Consider the following 17,696-nt stretch of genomic DNA (forward strand, 5'->3'; position numbering starts at 1 on the left):
TCTCATATGCTTTACAATAGTATGATCAAGATTATGATAGCATGTCACTTCAGAAATTATCTTTGTTATCGTTTACCTACTCGAGGGCGAGTAGGAACTAAGCTTGGAGATGCTTGGTACGTCTCAAAAGTATCTATAATTTCTTATGTTCCATGCTACTTTTATGATGATACTCACATGTTTTATACACATTATATGTCATTATTATGCATTTTCCGGCACTAACCTATTGACGAGATGCCGAAGAGCCAGTTGCTGTTTTCTGCTGTTTTTGGTTTCAGAAATCCTACTAAGGAAATATTCTAGGAATTGGACGAAATTAACGCCCAGGGTCTTATTTTTCCACGAAGCTTCCAGAAGACCGAAAGGATCACGTAGTGGGGCGACGAGGCGCCGACACAATAGGGTGGAGCGGCCCAGGCCCTGGCCGCGCGGCCCTAGTGTGTGGCCCCCCTGTCAGCCCTCCGACTCCGCCCTTCCGCCTACTTAAATCCTTCGTCGCGAAAACCCCAGTACCGAGAGCCACGATACGGAAAACCTTCCAGAGACGCCGCCGCCAATCCCATCTCGGGGGATTCAGGAGATCGTCTCCGGCACTCTGCAGGAGAGGGGAATCATCTCCCGGAGGTCTCTTCATCACCATGATCGCCTCCGGATCGATGTGTGAGTAGTTCACCCCTGGACTATGGGTCCATATCAGTAGCTAGATGGTTGTCTTCTCCTCATTGTGCTATCATGTTAGATCTTGTGAGCTGCCTATCATGATCAAGATCATCTATTTGTAATGCTACATGTTGTGTTTGTTGGGATCCGATGAATATTGAATATTATGTCAAGTTGATTATCAATCTATCATATATGTTGTTTATGTTCTTGCATGCTCTCCGTTGCTAGTAGAGGCTCTGACCAAATTGATACTTGTGACTCCAAGAGGGAGTATTTATGCTCGATAGTGGGTTCATGCCTCCATTGAATCTGGGACGATGTGACGAAAGTTCTAAGGTTGTGGATGTGCTTGTTGCCACTAGGGATAAAACATCGATGCTTTGTTTAAGGATATTTGTGTTGATTACATTACGCACCATACTTAATGCAATTGTCCGTTGTTTGCAACTTAATACCGGAAGGGGTTCGGATGATAACCTCGAAGGTGGACTTTTTAGGCATAGATGCATGTCTGGATAGCGGTCTATGTACTTTATCGTAATGCCCTGATTAAATCTCATAGTACTCATCATGATATATGTATGTGCATTGTTATGCCTTCTTTATTTTTCAATTGCCCAACTGTAATTTGTTCACCCAACATCTATTTATCTTATGGGAGAGACACCACTAGTGAACTGTGGACCCCGGTCCATTCTTTACATCTGAAATACAATCTACTGCAATTGTTCTTTACTGTTTTTTGCAAACAATCATCATCATCCACACTATACATCTAATCCTTTGTTTACAGCAAGCCGGTGAGATTGACAACTTCACTGTTACGTTGGGGAAAAGTACTTTGATTGTGTTGTGCAGGTTCCACGTTGGCGTCGGAATCCCTGGTGTTGCGCCGCACTACACTCCGTCACCAACAACCTTCACGTGTTCCCTGACTCCTACTGGTTCGATAACCTTGGTTTCATACTGAGGGAAAACTCGCTGCTGTACGCATCACACCTTCCTCTTGGGGTTCCCAACGGACGTGTGTTAACTACTACCACGCCAACAGCAACGCTCACAGGCTAGAAGCGGACGACCCCTTAGGTATTTGGCCTTCACCAGCTAAAGCCAAAGACCCCCATCCTCCTTAAGGATCCTCCACACCCATTTCAGCATCAAAGATACGTTCATGTGTCTTGAGGATAAGATGCTTATGCCCCATGGTCAATGGGGACGCACACGTCCGCCCACTTGACCATGTGATATTTCTGGTGGCCTGTCCGGTCCTACCAAAAGAAGCGCCCACTTGACCATGTGATATTTCTGGCGGCCTGTCCGATCCTGCCAAAAGAAGCGCGAAAGCTCCTTATCGACAATGCCATGCACCCGTTCTGGGAGTAGGTGCATGCCCATGGTAAATATGGGAAGACTAGATAGGCAAAGTCGATGAGAACCATCTTGCTACCTTTCAACGTGAACCTACCGCACCAAGTTTCAGCTTTCAACTTCACATCACGATGCAAATTAAATAGTGTAAGACATGACTGAGCATTAAGTTAATTCTCAGCTAGCTCAGAACTAGCAAATTTCGTGTTCTTCCGCACCAAACATAAAAAAGAGTCTTCCATGTGCCATAGAGACCTCGCAGAGTCCTACACGATTCCTATCCATCCATAGCTCCAAAAGGTTCTGATATTTCGAAACCTCCCTAACCAACACTCTGCTCTAACTACGGTAGCTGAGCAAACCAGTGCAGCAGTAGCAGCTCTGACTCCGAAATCTCACTTTAGCCTATCTACTCAGAACAAACTCCGCAACCACCTCACGCATCAGCATTCAGCAGGAGTAGTATAAAACCTCACGCCTAACGCCTTCACTTTTCAGCTCACCTCTTCGCTCGAAGCTTGAGATTGCGTGAAGCGTGCGCATGCGCAGGGTGGTAGCCACGGCTCCTTAGAAATGGGAAGGCCGGAGCAAGCCTACTCCAGTATCCTCGGCCATGGCGAGGCTACGTCGCCCTTCGTCCCCTCCCCGCCGCTCTCGGGCGCGTCGTCTCCATCGCCCCTGCTTCTACCGGCCAACGCCCAGAGGAGCTCCGCAGGAAGGAGGAGGCACGGCATCGCCAGGCTGATCTGTTCGCCCTTCGCTGCCGTCCTCAGATCAAGGGCGTGCGCGCGTGCCAGTGCAACTACAGACGACAACCAGTCGACGAAAAGGCCAAGCCTACAGGACCTCCTGAGGATGGATGCGCCGTCCAATCTCGACCTCAAGCAGCCCAGCGAGCCAGACATGGCCGACCCGTTCGACGACTCCAGCTGGAAAGATAGCGCCATCGTAGTGTTTGATTTCGGCGAGGACGACGACACGAGTCGAGCCGAAGACGAAGACCAGGAGGAGGAGGCGCCGCCATTTGCCATCATCAAAGATCAGCACGGTGCCGTTCCTGGTAACGAGCAGCAGATGGCGATCGTGCCTGCGGAGGAGTTCGACCATGGTGGCCCGGTGGCAGGGATCGGTGCTGCAGGTGCCGCCATGCCGTCTCCCACTGTGCTGATGAACCTGGAGAGGCTCGTGCTCGTTCTTGCGGCGCTGCGCGCGCGCTCCAGGGCCCTCAAGGGCTCCTACGGTAGGCTGGCTGGTCGCCATCATGGCGTTGATGCTGACAAGGCGGAACTGTTCTATGATCGGCCGATTCCGTTGGGCCGGCGGTGCAGGGTGCAGCACCTTGAGGAGACCCCTTACTTCTGATTGTGGTTTATTAAGTGGCAGTAATGTTTTCACTGTCGAAGTGGAAAAGGAGAACCTTGATTGGTTTCCTGGCCAGAGATGTACTACTACAGAATTTGAATTACAAATTACTTGTGTTATTTTACACAAGAGTACAACAAGGTACTTAACAAAACTTCTGCTATAGCCATCTAATGCGAATAATTAATAGAGTCCCTCATTAGTATTTAGTAGAGCGGCAAACTTGCCTGGCACTTAGTGGTTGGGATTAAAAATGTTGCAGAGGGCTTTAACCTCAACTAGTACAGTGAACCCACCCATGCATGCGCAATATCTCTTGACACAAACAAAATTCACTATTTTTTTAGGGTAAAACAGTGGGAAAATCCTACTGTAATTTTTATATTATATATAAATCAAAAATTTACAAGCTGCAAAAGTGCAAAGCTTATGATACAACTGATAGTCTATCAGTCTATCAACCTATACTTGGGATTGAAGCCATTTTTTGAAGCTCTGAGCATGTTTTCTTTTTCATTCTGCGTGACACTAAACTTAGTTCTTTGTTAAAAATAACTTTCCAGCTCTGAAAGCTTGGCCTCTGATTCTTGAAGATCTTGTTGTTTCTGATTATCCAAATGCTCCATGCAGCCAGAATTATTATTTTCATTGCAAAAGGCAGCTTTAGTTTGTTTCTGATATCATAGAAAGATTCAATGACAGGCAGGTTTTTTCTTTGTTGTGGACGAATAAAATCTCAGCATTGCAAAGCAAAGGGACATGACCAGAATATATGTACAAGTGTTCACTAGTAGAGAACAGGCCTTTTGTCCAGCACCCCTGGGAGCAATAGTCCCGGTTTTAAAACGAGCCGGGACCAGTGAGGGGCATTGGTCCCGGTTCGTTCGGCGCGGGGCGACCCCACCCTCTGGTCCCGGTTCGTTTGGGGTATTTAGTCCCGGTTTATAATACAAATCGGAACTAAAGGGGCTGCAGCAGGGCGTGGCAGGCACCCTTGCTTTATAAGTATGCAGAAGTTTAAGATGAGATCTCCACCGGAAGAATCCAACGTTACTCATGTTTGGAAGATTACCATCATTGTAATATTTATCTTTGACCAGTTTAACCCAGTGAACCTCTGCATAGTTATAAAATTTATCCAAGTTCTTCAGTAACAAGGCTCGATTTGGAACTTCCAGATTCAACACTCCGAATCCACCTGCTCCTTTGGCCTACATATTTTCTTCCAGACAACCAGAGCATTCCCACGAGCTTGCACTTCATTGTTTTCTTCCTCCATGGATAGTGTCTCATGTACTTGATCACTTAATTTTTTATGGTAATAGGAACACCCAAACAGCACATTAAGAAAATTGGTAGTGAAGCAAGCACTGACTTGACAAGTTGCAACTTACCACCATAATTTAGGAAGTCAGCAGTTCCACAAAGTCTTCTCTGAACTCTTTGAACCATTGGGAGAAAATATTCAGGAGAACGTTTGGTGATTCCCAGAGGTAATCCAAGATATGTTAATGAAAATTTCCCTTTTGACAGTTCATTGTACTAGTGAAGTGATGCAATCTATCCTCGTCCATATTGATGAGAATCATATTGAACTTTGCATAATTTACTTTTAAACCAATTGATTCAGCAAATGTATGAAAGCATATCTTTGAGACAAATAATTGATTTGCATCTGCTCTCATGATTACAAGAGTATCATCAATATATTGAACAACATGGAAATCAGGACAAGCAGGGCAAGGAATAGGCCTAGAGATCAGATCCATGCCCATTGCATTATTAAGGACAAATTGCAGCAGATCAGCAGCTAGCACAGACAACAGTGGAGATAAAGGGTCTCCCTGTCTCACACCTCTTCTATAGTAGAATTTTTTTCCAGAAACTCCATTCATTAAAATTGCAGAAGTTCAAGAATTTAACATCATCTCAATCCACATAATCCATCTCTTGCCAAAACCTCTTGCTTTTATAATTTCAAGGATGGATGAATGCTCAATTTTGTCAAAGGCTTTCTCAAAATCAAGTTTCAGCACCAAGATTTCCTCATCTGATTTATGACATTGAAAAAAATATTCAAATGCCTAACCCATACAATCCTGAATAGATATTTTCTGTAAAAAAACTATATTGGTTTTTGTGGACAAGCTTGAGGATAACCAATTTAAGCATGTTAGCCACCAACTTAGTAATAATCTTGAGCACATAATTAAGCAAAGATATTGGCCTAAAGTCACCAGGAGTACAGGGACTGTCATTCTTAGGAATTAGGGTGATAAAAGATGAATTAATACTCTCCAAGGCAACCTTTCCATCAAAGAAATCTTGTATCATAGCCTTCACATCAGGATCAATAATTTTTGAAAAATTCATTGTTGAAGCCATCATGACCAGGAGATATATCATTGGGTAAATCCTTAACAACTTCATCTATCTCTTTTTCAGTGAAAGGAGCTTCCAAAGATTCTTTATCCTCGGTCTAAATGGCTATTCCATCAAATATACTGTGAAGATTGAAATGCATTGTGGGATTATCAGATTTGCCCATCCTCTCATTCCGAAGCATGGTAGCTCTGCCATCATGATCAGAGATTTTAGCAGAGTCTTCATTTTTTAGCATAGAGATATAGTTGTGCACTTGTGCCTATAGTTTATTGTGGCTTTTGTATGAAAGAACTTTGTATTTCCATCACCTAGTTTTACCCATTTGGTTTTGACTCTCTACTTCCAGTAAGACTTCTAATTTTGTAACAAGGTGATAATATGAGTTTTTAGAATATCTCTAAGATTCCATTCTTCTAGGGAGAGGGTTCTAAATTCTTCAAGATTGTCCAGTAATTTTACAACTGCATCGAGCTGTTGTATTAAACTCTTTAAGCAAGGAATATTTTTTGCCCACAATTTAATAGCTCTTCTGAGATTTTTGAGTTTGTTGGCATTGATAGCTTTTCCACTCAGTAAATCCTACAGGGATTTTCCAAGCATTCCGAACAAAATTCTTGAAGTCACTGTGTTGCAGCCAGTAATCTTCAAATCTGAATACTTGTGCTCTAGGAATCTTGGTCCCACTTGAAATAACACATGGAACATGATCAGAAGTGGGCTTCACCAGAGGATAAACAAATGTTGAGGGGTAAGAAGTAGTCCATGAAGAAGAGGTAAAACACCAGTCTAGTTTCTCCAATAGAGGGTTTTGTTTCATGTTACTCCAAGTTATTTTTCTATCTTTTAGAGGTAATTCAATCAGCCCCAGCTGGCTAATGGCTTCATTAAATAGGAGCATGTCATTAACATCACCACCTGGTTTATTCCTATCAGAAGGGTCTGTGGTAAAGTTAAGATCACCCATAATAATCCAGTCCTTATCCTCATGCATGTCAGTGTTGGTGAATCAGCCCATAAAAAGAGCCTTTTGATCAGCCTGACATGGCTCATAGATGTTTGTCAATATCCAAGCTTCATTGGTCAAGTTACTGACAAAGTTACGGAGATGGAGAAAGCATTTTGGAAAGCAAGTTCACCAGTAAAAAGAGATCTATTCCAAATTACAATAATTCCTCCAGAAGCACCAATTGAGGGAAGGAATTCAAACTTATTAAATTTCTTTGGACAATTTTTTTATGCATTCCATGTAAAAGCTCTCTCTTTTTCTCTGCTGAAGGCAAATAATACCACAACCAGACTCATCAGTTTTATTAGCAAGAACCACTCATCTTTTCTCAGAATTTATACCCCTAAGATTCCAGTTCATGATTTTCCAATATCTGTAATTATCCTTTAAGGAACAAAATTGTGTAGATTGTTTTGATCCATGAAAAATAATATCCTAAGATCCAAGAAGCATCCACCAAATAATGAGCACAAAAACCATTCCAGGATAATATGCGAATCCACACTAACATTTTCATTACAAACAGTGAGGAATATGTTCTTAACATAAATTCATAGAAAGTAGACAAATCTCTCAGGTTGTCCAAGCATCACTTATTACAACCACAAATCCACCAGTTGCTGCTACTACCAAAAGTACATTTGATTTGTAACATTGGGAAACTACTTAGATGGCTTTTTCTTAGTGTCCTAGTTGTTATTCTTCAGCTTTACAACTTTCCCTTTTCCCTCCTTCTCGGCTGCAGCAGCATCAGGCCCTGGAGCCTTCCTTCCAGCGGTAGGCACTTTGCTTCTATTTGAGAGCTTCTTGTCAATTCCTTCATCATCCACCTTACAGAGGGATTATGCCAAATTATTAACAATTTTAGTATTTATGATAGGAGGGGTAGCATTACAAGAAAGACACTTATTATCAAAGAAATTGGCATGTTGCTTGAATCCATAATTTAGCAATAGCAATCTAGACTTCTTCTTACCTCAGATTCAACTAGAGGTAAATTTACATCCCTTCTCTTTCTCTTTGGGGTGATGAAACCCTCCTCACTAGGAACCTCAGCCTCATTGTCAGACAGAGCAGAGAGCTAACATGGAGGAGCCCGAGCTACAACACATTTACCAGGGATAATGAAAATAAGAGTTTGCTCATTCACTATTGGTTGCTTGATAATATCCCAAAGTTGTGATGAAAGAAAACCCATGGCCCAATCAAATTTTTCAGGAGTCATGAGCATAAGTGTTACAAAATTGAACCAATTTACAGGAATTTCAAATGTTGTGGAATTGTTTTCATTTTTCTTGAAGGGAGAGTGAGGAGAAAAATATGTGTCCCAAAGCTTGAGCCCCTCTTGAGAGAATCTGCTAGTCAGGTCATGCTCTTGAGGCACATGCAAAAAGAAAGTTTGCACTCTTCCAAGCTGCAGCTGCAGATGTGCTAACCCAGGGGGCACCATATCTCAGTCTCTCCAGGCAAGAAAATATTTTGGTCCTCATTACTATCCTCCATGAAATCATCTTCCAAAGGATCAGCCACATGATCCAACAAGAAGTTTATGTTGTCAGCCATGGCATCATTTATAGCTCAAAAGGAGCATCCTCTATAGCAAGATCTTCATGGATAATCCTAGATTAAATTATTCAGGCCATCCCCAGGGTTATGATGTGGCTGGATCAACTGATTAACCTCCTCCTCAAGGTTCAAGACATTTTGGTCATTCACGTTGGTAGAAACATTATTGGCTTCTGTTCCATCAGAAACCACAAATGGTGAGAGGGTCAGGGCACTATCAGTATCAATAGGCGGCTGCAGAAAATCATTGTTGTTTATATCAATTTCTTGAGCAATGTCTTCATCCATCTTTACCATATCCTCCAAAGGTTGAGCCTGCTGCTGGATATTATTATTGTTATTCCCCATGGACTAGTGACCCCAACCCATATTGATTATCTTGATTATCTTCATGAGCTGGTTGAGGAGCTGTTGGAGCAAGAAAAGCATGGTCAGGCAAAGGATTTGGGTCCACACCATCATCAGGAATAGGATGTTCATCAGGGGCCCACCACCAAGCAGGGTCTATCCCAACACTTCAATAAGGAAAGTCCAAGATTCAGACTCAGGCATGTTGCCTTCAGTCATCCTGGCACTTCTAGGAATGTCCCTGAGCTTAGTAACCCTGACTTTGACCAACACTCTACCCTTCTTGTTTGTGTCCTCCCCCCAGAGGTGCAAAGTACCAATATCCTTGAATCGATCAAGAGAGGAAGATTTTCTTGACACTTAGCAGTTTAGAACGAAAAATGATGCGGATGGCTTTAACCTCAAGAGCTAAATACACTAATAGACCTTGTACTTGTGTGTCTGGCTCGATTTGGTCCTGATACTTGCAATTTACAGAATTTTACGCACATAGTTGTCAATTCGACTTGATTTAGTCCTAATCCAGGTTTGTCATCAAAATTGCGCTGACGTGGACGACTCATGGTCGTGGGCCGCACTCACATGAGAGCAACCGCCTTGGAAATTTTGCCGTAGCCCCTCCCGCATCTAGAACTTACATTAGCGCTCCTAAAAGTTTGGAGATCACCCCTTAATTAACCAATGCCCCAAGCTGTTTTAGTTGGAGAGAGATCTTTCTCTTTAAGTGCATGAAAAAGGAGGCGACGGAGAGGGAAGCACAGGGGAGGCGATGGTGGCTGCGATTGCTCGACCAGAATGTAAGCGATTGTTCGAGGAGGGAAAATGACATCGAGGCGACACCGGCGGTCGCGTTGATCACGACAGTGATGGCTCCCATCCGCCGCCATGAAGGGAACCGTTGCCTTGTTTTGGTAAGCCTGTCCTCACCTCGAATCATCCTCCAATGTTATTTAAAAAAACGGCTTCAGTATGATTTATGTAGAATAGAAATGACAAGTGCTTGGTTGGTGATTTCGGGCATCTCCAATGGGGCGACGCAAATCGGAGGCCAAAATTGACCGGCTGCGTCCGTTTGCGTCGGCCCACAGACACCGAAATGGTTGCCAAGCCAAACTTATCCGTTTTCATTGGGGGCAGCCACAACGGGCCGACACATTTTGTCCGGCGAGGCCGGCCATGTGCTCTATTTTTATAGTTCCACGCCATGTAGAAACGACTAAGATTTTGAAACTCAAAGCTGTGCAATATTTTGAAACACGTTTAACGTGAAACTGCGAAAAAAGATGTTTAAACTAATTTTAAACTAAGCTACTTCTTAGAAGGTCCCGCCTCGTCATCCTCACGGAGGCGCGCGCTTCCTGCTCGTCACCTATTCGGAAGAGCTCGTGGCATCCGACGCATCCGAGGAGCTTGTGTCCCCCTCCGACGAGTAGCCCTTATGTCTTCCTCATCGTCGGTGCACGCCGGTTGCGCCTCTGCCTTCGCACGGGCTCTTGCCTCCTTCTTTTCTTCCAGCGCCTCCTCGGCCGCCTCCTCGATCGCATCCTCTGCCTCCACCTGTGTCCACATTGCCTCTTCATCCTCTCCCTCTTCCCCATCCTCATCCTAGCCATCGTCGGTGATGGCATCTCCCTCATCCTTTTGGCTGTCATCGGCGATGGCGTGCCCCTCCTCCTCCTAGCTGTCCGGCAACTCACCCGCGGCCGCCTACAAAGTGATTGTTCTGGGGGAGGAGCCGCTAGAAAATTTGCCTCTCTTCTCGCGTCGGTTTATCTATACAACTTTACGAAAACTCTACTTAATAGTTTTTCTAAAAAAACAGATAATGGGTGCTTTATTACTCATAAAAAACAATTACACCCGATTTCTGCATAGCTAAGATGCACACAGTCGTTTAAAGAGTCTCAATATTCTGGAGTGCTAAAAAAGGAGAATTACATATCAGACATGAGCAAATGTAAAATGCCTAAGGTGAAAGCGGAGGCCCAATCCATAAATTATGCTGCCACCCATGTAGGGAAAAAATATCCCTGGCCGTGTCTTTGAACCGTGTACAGACCTCCGTAAACAGGTCGCGGTTCTCCACCTTCTGCAGCGCAGACCACAAACGGAGAGTAGCGGTACATCTGTAGATAACCTGCAAGAGAGAACAATTCTTATCATTAAAAACTTTGTCATTTCTACGCAGCCATAGCGCCCATATAATGACAAGCGCGTCCACCCTAATAAACGTTCTAAATCTGTGATCGATCCCGTGAAGCCAATTATCGAAGATGTTGATCACACTAGTCGGGGGATACATATCATAAACTACTTGGATGCATGACCATATAGATCTGACAAAGCGACATTGGAAGAACAAGTGTTTAATCGTCTCATCGTGTTGACAAACACGCTGCGTACAATATAGTAGATCTTCGCTTATTATCTATATTTTGTTTAAAATTTGTAAAGTTTGACATAAATGAAAAGTTACGAGCAACATAGCAAGGAGTAAACTGTTGTACTTCCTTCATCTCAAAAAACTGTTTAACTTTTTCTAAATACAGATATATCTACACATTACATATATTTTGATATAGAACTTTGAGCAGTTTTTTTTTTTTTTTGAAACGGAGAGAGTGCACCGAATGCTTTATGAGACCGTGCAAAAATGCGAAAAGTTATAAGCAGTTGGTCCTCCACGTGTTCCATTCCCCTCCTCCCAAGTTGGGTTCACTAAAAGCAAATAGTGTGTTTCTCAAAAAAAAAAAAAAAAAAGCAAATAGTGTGTTCCACTTACATGTGGGGTCCTCAAACAGAAATAACACTCAACGGACCGTCCTACTTGTCCTCCCGGTCTTATCCCCAACCAAATGGAAGCCTGCACCTCCACGAGCAGCGTCATCCTCCCGCTCCGCGTCGCGCCGCCGCGATCAGCGGCGGCCGGCGCGGTCGCCTGCTACCGGAGCCGAGCGGGTACTAGAAGAAGGGTCCGGTTGGTAACGGCCCGCGCATCACTCGACCGCGCCGCAGTGCTCCTCGATGCCGCCGTCGGGACAGGGTACTCGCAGGCAAGCTACTACACGTCGCTGGGGCTCTTCGTGCTGTCAGTGCCTGGGCTCTGGTCGCTCATCAAACGCTCCGTCAAATCCAAGGTTTCTTCCCCTTACTCCTTCGCACTTGCTTCCTTGGCTTCTTACACCTTGTTCTGTTCTTGATTAATAATCATAAGTTTATAGCAACTGGAAAGCGATTGAAGTGAAGTGTCGATCTGAGGCTCATGTGTTTTCCTTCAGATGTATTCTTTGGTTCTTAGACAAAGATAGTACTAACACTTCTGGCCGTTCCTATTGCAGATTGTGCAGAAGACGTTTGTTAAGGAGGAAGGGCAACCCATGGCGCCAAGCCTGGTGGCTGGGGAGATCCTGTCGTTCTTCACGCGCAACAGTTTCAACGTCTCTGACCGTGGCGAGGTCATCACGTAAGTAGCACGCTGGCTTTCTACCTTATTGCGATGATATCTGACAATGCTCTGCAGGCGTACAAAATAGAACCATCGAACTGTACTTCAGTATCGTGTGACAATTGCTTTACTTGCGTTGTTGTGGTTTTAGATTCTCTTCCCAAGCTAACTGTTGCAGTCGTTTAAATCACGTAGAGTAAAACTGAAGTCAATTTAAGTATTGGACATGTATGTTGCAGTGCTGTATGTTGGTGTTTCAGTTCAGACTTCAGACACTCAAATTTATTGCGTAACCACATCATTAGTAGTACTCTGTACTTGTTAATAGAGGGTGCTTCATGTTAGATTTACATTTATGGGGTCAGTTAACTGTGTTACAGTCGTTAGTTGATTTCTGTTGTAAGAAGATGTCATCTAAACGTTGTCAAAAAAGATACCCATCCAATATCAGATTCTCTTGTTTCATTGTTGTCTTCACAAATCATAAATACTTGTAGTATTTAGCTGTTCTATATGTTGCCCATTCAGCGAGGAAGCTGTAATCTGGCACAAGCTTATTGAGTTTACTTTTTTAAATTGGACCTCCCATGTAAACTGACGTATCTTCGTTTCCAAATAGCTTTGAGGGCACAATGACACCAAGCAGAGGACAAGCGGCACTGCTGACCTTCTGCACATGCATTAGCCTCGGGAGCGTTGGCCTTGTTCTGTCAATTGCAGTCCCAGAAGGTGGCAACAACTGGTTCTGGCTTATGACCTTGAGCCCCTTGGCGTATGTCTCTGCAACTCTACTCCCAAGAAAAAGAAACTCTGCTAGCAGGAAATTTGTAATGAAATTTGCGACATAAATGTAATAACTCTCCTTTCTTGGTGGTGCAGGGGAGCGTACTACTGGACAAAAGCATCAAGGACGGAAGAGATCAAGGTCAAGATGGTCTTGGCAGATGACGGGAACGTATCCGAAGTTCTTGTGCGAGGAGATGATGTGCAGGTTGAGCAGATGAGGAAGGAGCTCAAATTCAGCGAGAAGGGAATGATATATGTGAAGGGAATATTTGAAACATGACCAGTAGCTTCATATCTAGCATCTAGCAACCAAACAAACAGCTAAAACGAGGCTTTCCTATGATGCAAACTGAAGGTGAGAGAAGAGGGATGGTGGGTTCTGAACATCCACGGGCAAATCTGTATCTTGGCTTCGAGAAAAACAAATGATTTGTATATGAGACTCTATTCAAATTGTAAGAAGTTTTGTCCACACTTGAATAGTAACGGATTTGCTATGTCTCAGTCGCCTGAGAATAGTCCAGGTCTCAGTCGATTTTGTTAGCCGTTCGATCATCTTTGAGATTCGTGCGCCCGGTTGTCCATTTTGTCATGTCTTTTGCCCGTGTTGCCCGTTACCCGTTACCCGTTTATTTTTGGGCCGTGTCTTTTCGCCTTATCTGTCCGTTTGTTCGTGTCTCCGTTTCATTTCAACAGAAGGGAGAGGGGAACGAGGTCGCGAGGTGGTCGGCGAGTTCGCCGCCGCCGTCGTCGTCGCCGAGGCTTGGAGAGTTCCTCTCCGAAGCGTAGGTTTCAAGGCGGTCGGCGAGCTCGCCTCCGTCGTCGTCCTCGGCGTGCGGGTATAGTAGATCTCAAGGCGGTCGAGGAGCTCGCGCGTCGTCCCCGAGCGTCACTAGCAGGCCCAATTTCAACAGGTTTTTCTCGAATCAGCTATCCTATTCTCCTATTTCTGCAGTGTTATGTTACGGAAATGTGTTGTGTGTTCTTAATTTTGCTTTTGTAGCTTGGATGTCTTCGTGCTTATCCGGCGATTTTGAATGCTCGCGAGTGTTAGGGTTGTGTGATTCAAATCCTGTGCGTTGTTTTAGTGTTTTGATTTGAGCTAAGTTGCAGCGTAGGGAGATGTGGAGATAGGCTAGTGTTGTTGCATTGTTGGTCAGGGACGGAGACAAGGGGGGACGAGCAGGTGGTACCCCCCCCTATGTTCCTGATTTGATTTGACCTTGATGCTTGTCCATGGTGTTTTAGTTGCCTCTTTGTTTACTGCTGTACTGAGCAACTCACTATATATCTATCTTATGCTCCTGTATAGTACTCATTTGCTTCAATAATTCATGTCCATTTTAGTTGCCTCTTGTTTACCTGCAAGTTATTAAATCCATGTAATTGCCTCATGTTTACCAGTAGAAATATAGTGCTTTCTGTTCAAGTGTCACTATTTTATGATGCATTTCGTTGTGTATGTATGCATTTATTTATGGTGCATTTCCTGTTTTACCATGAGGTATATTTTTACTCTTGCGCTCTAAACTTTATCTGGTGTTCTGATGAGTGCATTAGTGCATTAGATCATGAATTCAGTTGTTTCTGCCATCCTGTTAACTTCCATGCATTCAGTTGGTGACAATAGAATGTGCTCAGATGCATGCATGCTATCTAGACATTACTCGTGCAATGCTAACTTAAGTGCATAAACTGTGAACTAAATTGTCCTCCATCATGAGAATAAAAATATGCATGTAAATCAAGCTCTGAATTCTATGATTTCGTACACTAGGACCACAAGCTTTGCCCCTCTTAATCAGATCACAGCACAATACTGCCCCTCTTGATGTCAATTCCTTGCTCTGTCCCTGTTGTTGGTGTTTGTTTGCAGATATTTGTTGTTTTGTCTGTAGAGAATCTCAAGTTTTTTTGATGATTTTGTCATGTTTGTCCTGTTTCAATTTACTGTCGCCTGCCTATATCTTGTTTTTGCTTTTTCTCTACCAATGTACAGTTTTTTGTTAGCTAGTGAGGTGCTTTTTCATATGTATGTGTGAGCAAAGCATAACCATCTGAGCCAACTCTAGAAGTACATAATGACCGTGATCGAGATAATCTGAATGTGTACTACTACTTTACACTAAATTTTTTACTAGCAATTATGTATGGCTACCTTGAACATGTTATATGCATCATATGAAATGTTTCGGTATACATGATTTTTTGTCGTCAAGTAATATGCCAATGAACCTATTGTCTGATAAGTAGTTGTAGAACAACATGTAGATAGCAGCCTCAGACCTTTTTACAGTAGTGTTTTCCAGGACTAGACAACTAGCAGATGTTCTGGTGTGTTATCCTTTTGTCCCTCTTGAGTACTGTGCCCTAAGTTGCATTTTTATCTTTTCATTTTTTGACTAGACCAATGGAAAAATTTCTGGAACAAGTGCTTAGTGTCATCAACATGAACGACAGAGATTTTCCGCAGAAAAACCATAACTCGACGAGTAGTGAGGAGGTAAGAATATCCTTCTTTTTATTCTTTTTCTGTATCTGCCTTTTGTTTATATACTTAACCTTTTATACTCATGACAGTCTATACTCTTTTTATTTTTCGGCTTTGTCAGGATTGCTGTAATTCCGAAGAAGAAACAATTGTCCTGGAGGCTGTTAGTTCAATTGTAAGCATGGATACTTTTTTTTGTTGATGTTTAATTGATGGGAAAAGTGATATATTTGCTCATGTTAGTACATCTTTGTTCAGATAAAAAGAAGTCTGAAACGTAAACGCAGACCTAGCAACATTCAGAAACAAAAGAGAACGGTGAGTTCTCAATATATACTTAACCTTTTTTTCATCACAGTGCATTTCTTCTCTTTTAGATTCATCTGGACCATTTTGAACTCATAGTTTTTTCTGTCCTATTTTGTTATATTAGAAAATTGTTCGAGATAGAAGGCAAGGAAGACATCTTGTAGACAAAAATGTTGTATCAACTAAAAGTAGATACAATGTCAGTTCACTGGTTCAGAAAATTCAAGATTTGGATGAAAACCAGAAGCAGTATCTAAGGGACATAGATTTTGGATCAATACTAGATCTCACTAGTGGTACTGTGCCATGGTCTTTTGTTCAATGGCTAGCAGATCATGTTGACATAAAGAATGAAGGATTTTCTTTTCAGCACAAATTTATTCGTATCACTTCAGAATCATTTTCCCATGTCCTTGGTGTTCCAGCTATAGGAGTGCCTGTCCCTAATGAGTCCAAGATCACAACAGCTGAATTCCTGCAGTTATTTGGATTATCAGAAATGCCAACCATCAAGTTCTTCCGCGACAAGATTAAGAAAGGGCAAGAGAAGTTTGAGTTCTTAAGGTGCTTCATGATTGTAGCTCTTTCATCATTTTACTGTCCAACCTCAAGTACAAAACCTAGCACAGCTTATCTTGGTGCCCTTATCAATATTGAAAACATCAAGAGCTACAATTGGGCTAAATTCTTTCAAGAGTGGAATTTATGGTATATCAAGAAGTACCGTAACTCTACATCAACCTTAGCTGTATGCAACTACTATATTGCGGTTAGTATCTTATCTTGTACTTTGTACTTTTTAATCATTAATTTCTTCACTTTTCAATTCTTCTTTTATTTTTTTGTAACATATGTAAGTTTGCCTTCTTCAGGTTCGCTATCTTGATTTCTTAGACTTTGGATCAGTCCAAATCCTCTACCCTCCCAAGAATATCAGTGTGGAAAGGAGATATGATTAAAGAATATATCAAGTTGGACATGGATGACGACAACTTTTATGGCAAGCTGGAAGTAAGTAATTGTTTCTATGCTGTGAGATACTTCATTTTCTCTTTTGCCTCGCGAAGATGATCTTCATTTACTGCTTTTGGACAGTAAATTAACCTATTATTTATCTTCTCTATTTGTTCAAACAGATCAAGGATATTAAGGATACATGTTATGGACAAGCTGCATCAGACACTTCTGCTAACAGTGGCTTCTCTATTGAGAGTTTCAGATTGTCTCTCGATTCTTTTCAGCAGTGCACTTTGAGTGATAAGGTTACTTACTCTTTTTGTTCCCCTTCTCTTCCAGTTCTCTCTGTCATGTTTTTTTACTTAATTGATATGTTTTTTGACGCACTTACATTTTCTCTGTTGTCTATTTTCGAAGCAGGTTAAAGACAAGTATCTCCTCAATGTTTGAAGACTTCGCCGTTAATGAAACACACTCAATTTCTTCCAAAGTGCAAAGTCTGCTCATAAATGTACTACAATGCCTAGTACAAAATAACTGCTTATCTTCACAAAGCACAGAGAAACTGAATTGCTCTTCACAAGATGAAAACATATCAGTCGGTACTAATCGGGAGTCTCGCGACACTTTGAAATTGCCCTCAAATGATACAAGCAAAAACCTGGAAGGAAACCAAGGTTTGTTTATCTGCACATTGATTTCACCTTATTTATTTTCTACTCTGATAGATAAGTCTTTTTCATTTTAATTATTGATTTTTTTATGACTAATCATGTATGTTTTTTATGACAGGGAACTCAATTAAATGTTCTGGCAGCCAGCAATCCAACAATTCAAGTAAATGCAATTAATAACAACAAGCATCACCAAGAACAAATACAAGAGAGCAACCAACATCAAAAAGATCAAATGATTGCATCAACAGATCAGGTAATTTAACTTATGTACCACTATATGTGTATTTTTCAAATATTTTCATTCAACCAGCTATTTTTTTAAATATATTC

The 17,696-nt window shown here is 42.4% G+C and overlaps 2 protein-coding genes across 2 annotated transcripts; both read left to right on the forward strand.

Annotated features, from left to right (window-relative positions):
- The first annotated feature begins 2,607 nt into the window (after positions 1-2,607).
- Positions 2,608-3,530, forward strand: LOC124652355. Its single transcript, XM_047191380.1, has one exon. It carries the CDS (start codon positions 2,608-2,610, stop codon positions 3,394-3,396), a length of 789 nt encoding a protein of 262 aa, XP_047047336.1. The 3' UTR covers positions 3,397-3,530.
- An 8,011-nt stretch (positions 3,531-11,541) lies between these two features.
- On the forward strand, positions 11,542-13,412 carry LOC124682820 (protein COFACTOR ASSEMBLY OF COMPLEX C SUBUNIT B CCB1, chloroplastic). Its single transcript, XM_047217434.1, has 4 exons — positions 11,542-11,838; positions 12,040-12,164; positions 12,766-12,918; positions 13,026-13,412. Exons 1-4 carry the CDS (start codon positions 11,557-11,559, stop codon positions 13,210-13,212), a joined length of 747 nt encoding a protein of 248 aa, XP_047073390.1. The 5' UTR covers positions 11,542-11,556; the 3' UTR covers positions 13,213-13,412.
- The last annotated feature ends 4,284 nt before the right edge of the window (positions 13,413-17,696 follow it).

This window comes from Lolium rigidum, chromosome 1 (assembly GCF_022539505.1).
Source record: "Lolium rigidum isolate FL_2022 chromosome 1, APGP_CSIRO_Lrig_0.1, whole genome shotgun sequence".
NCBI lineage: Eukaryota > Viridiplantae > Streptophyta > Magnoliopsida > Poales > Poaceae > Lolium > Lolium rigidum.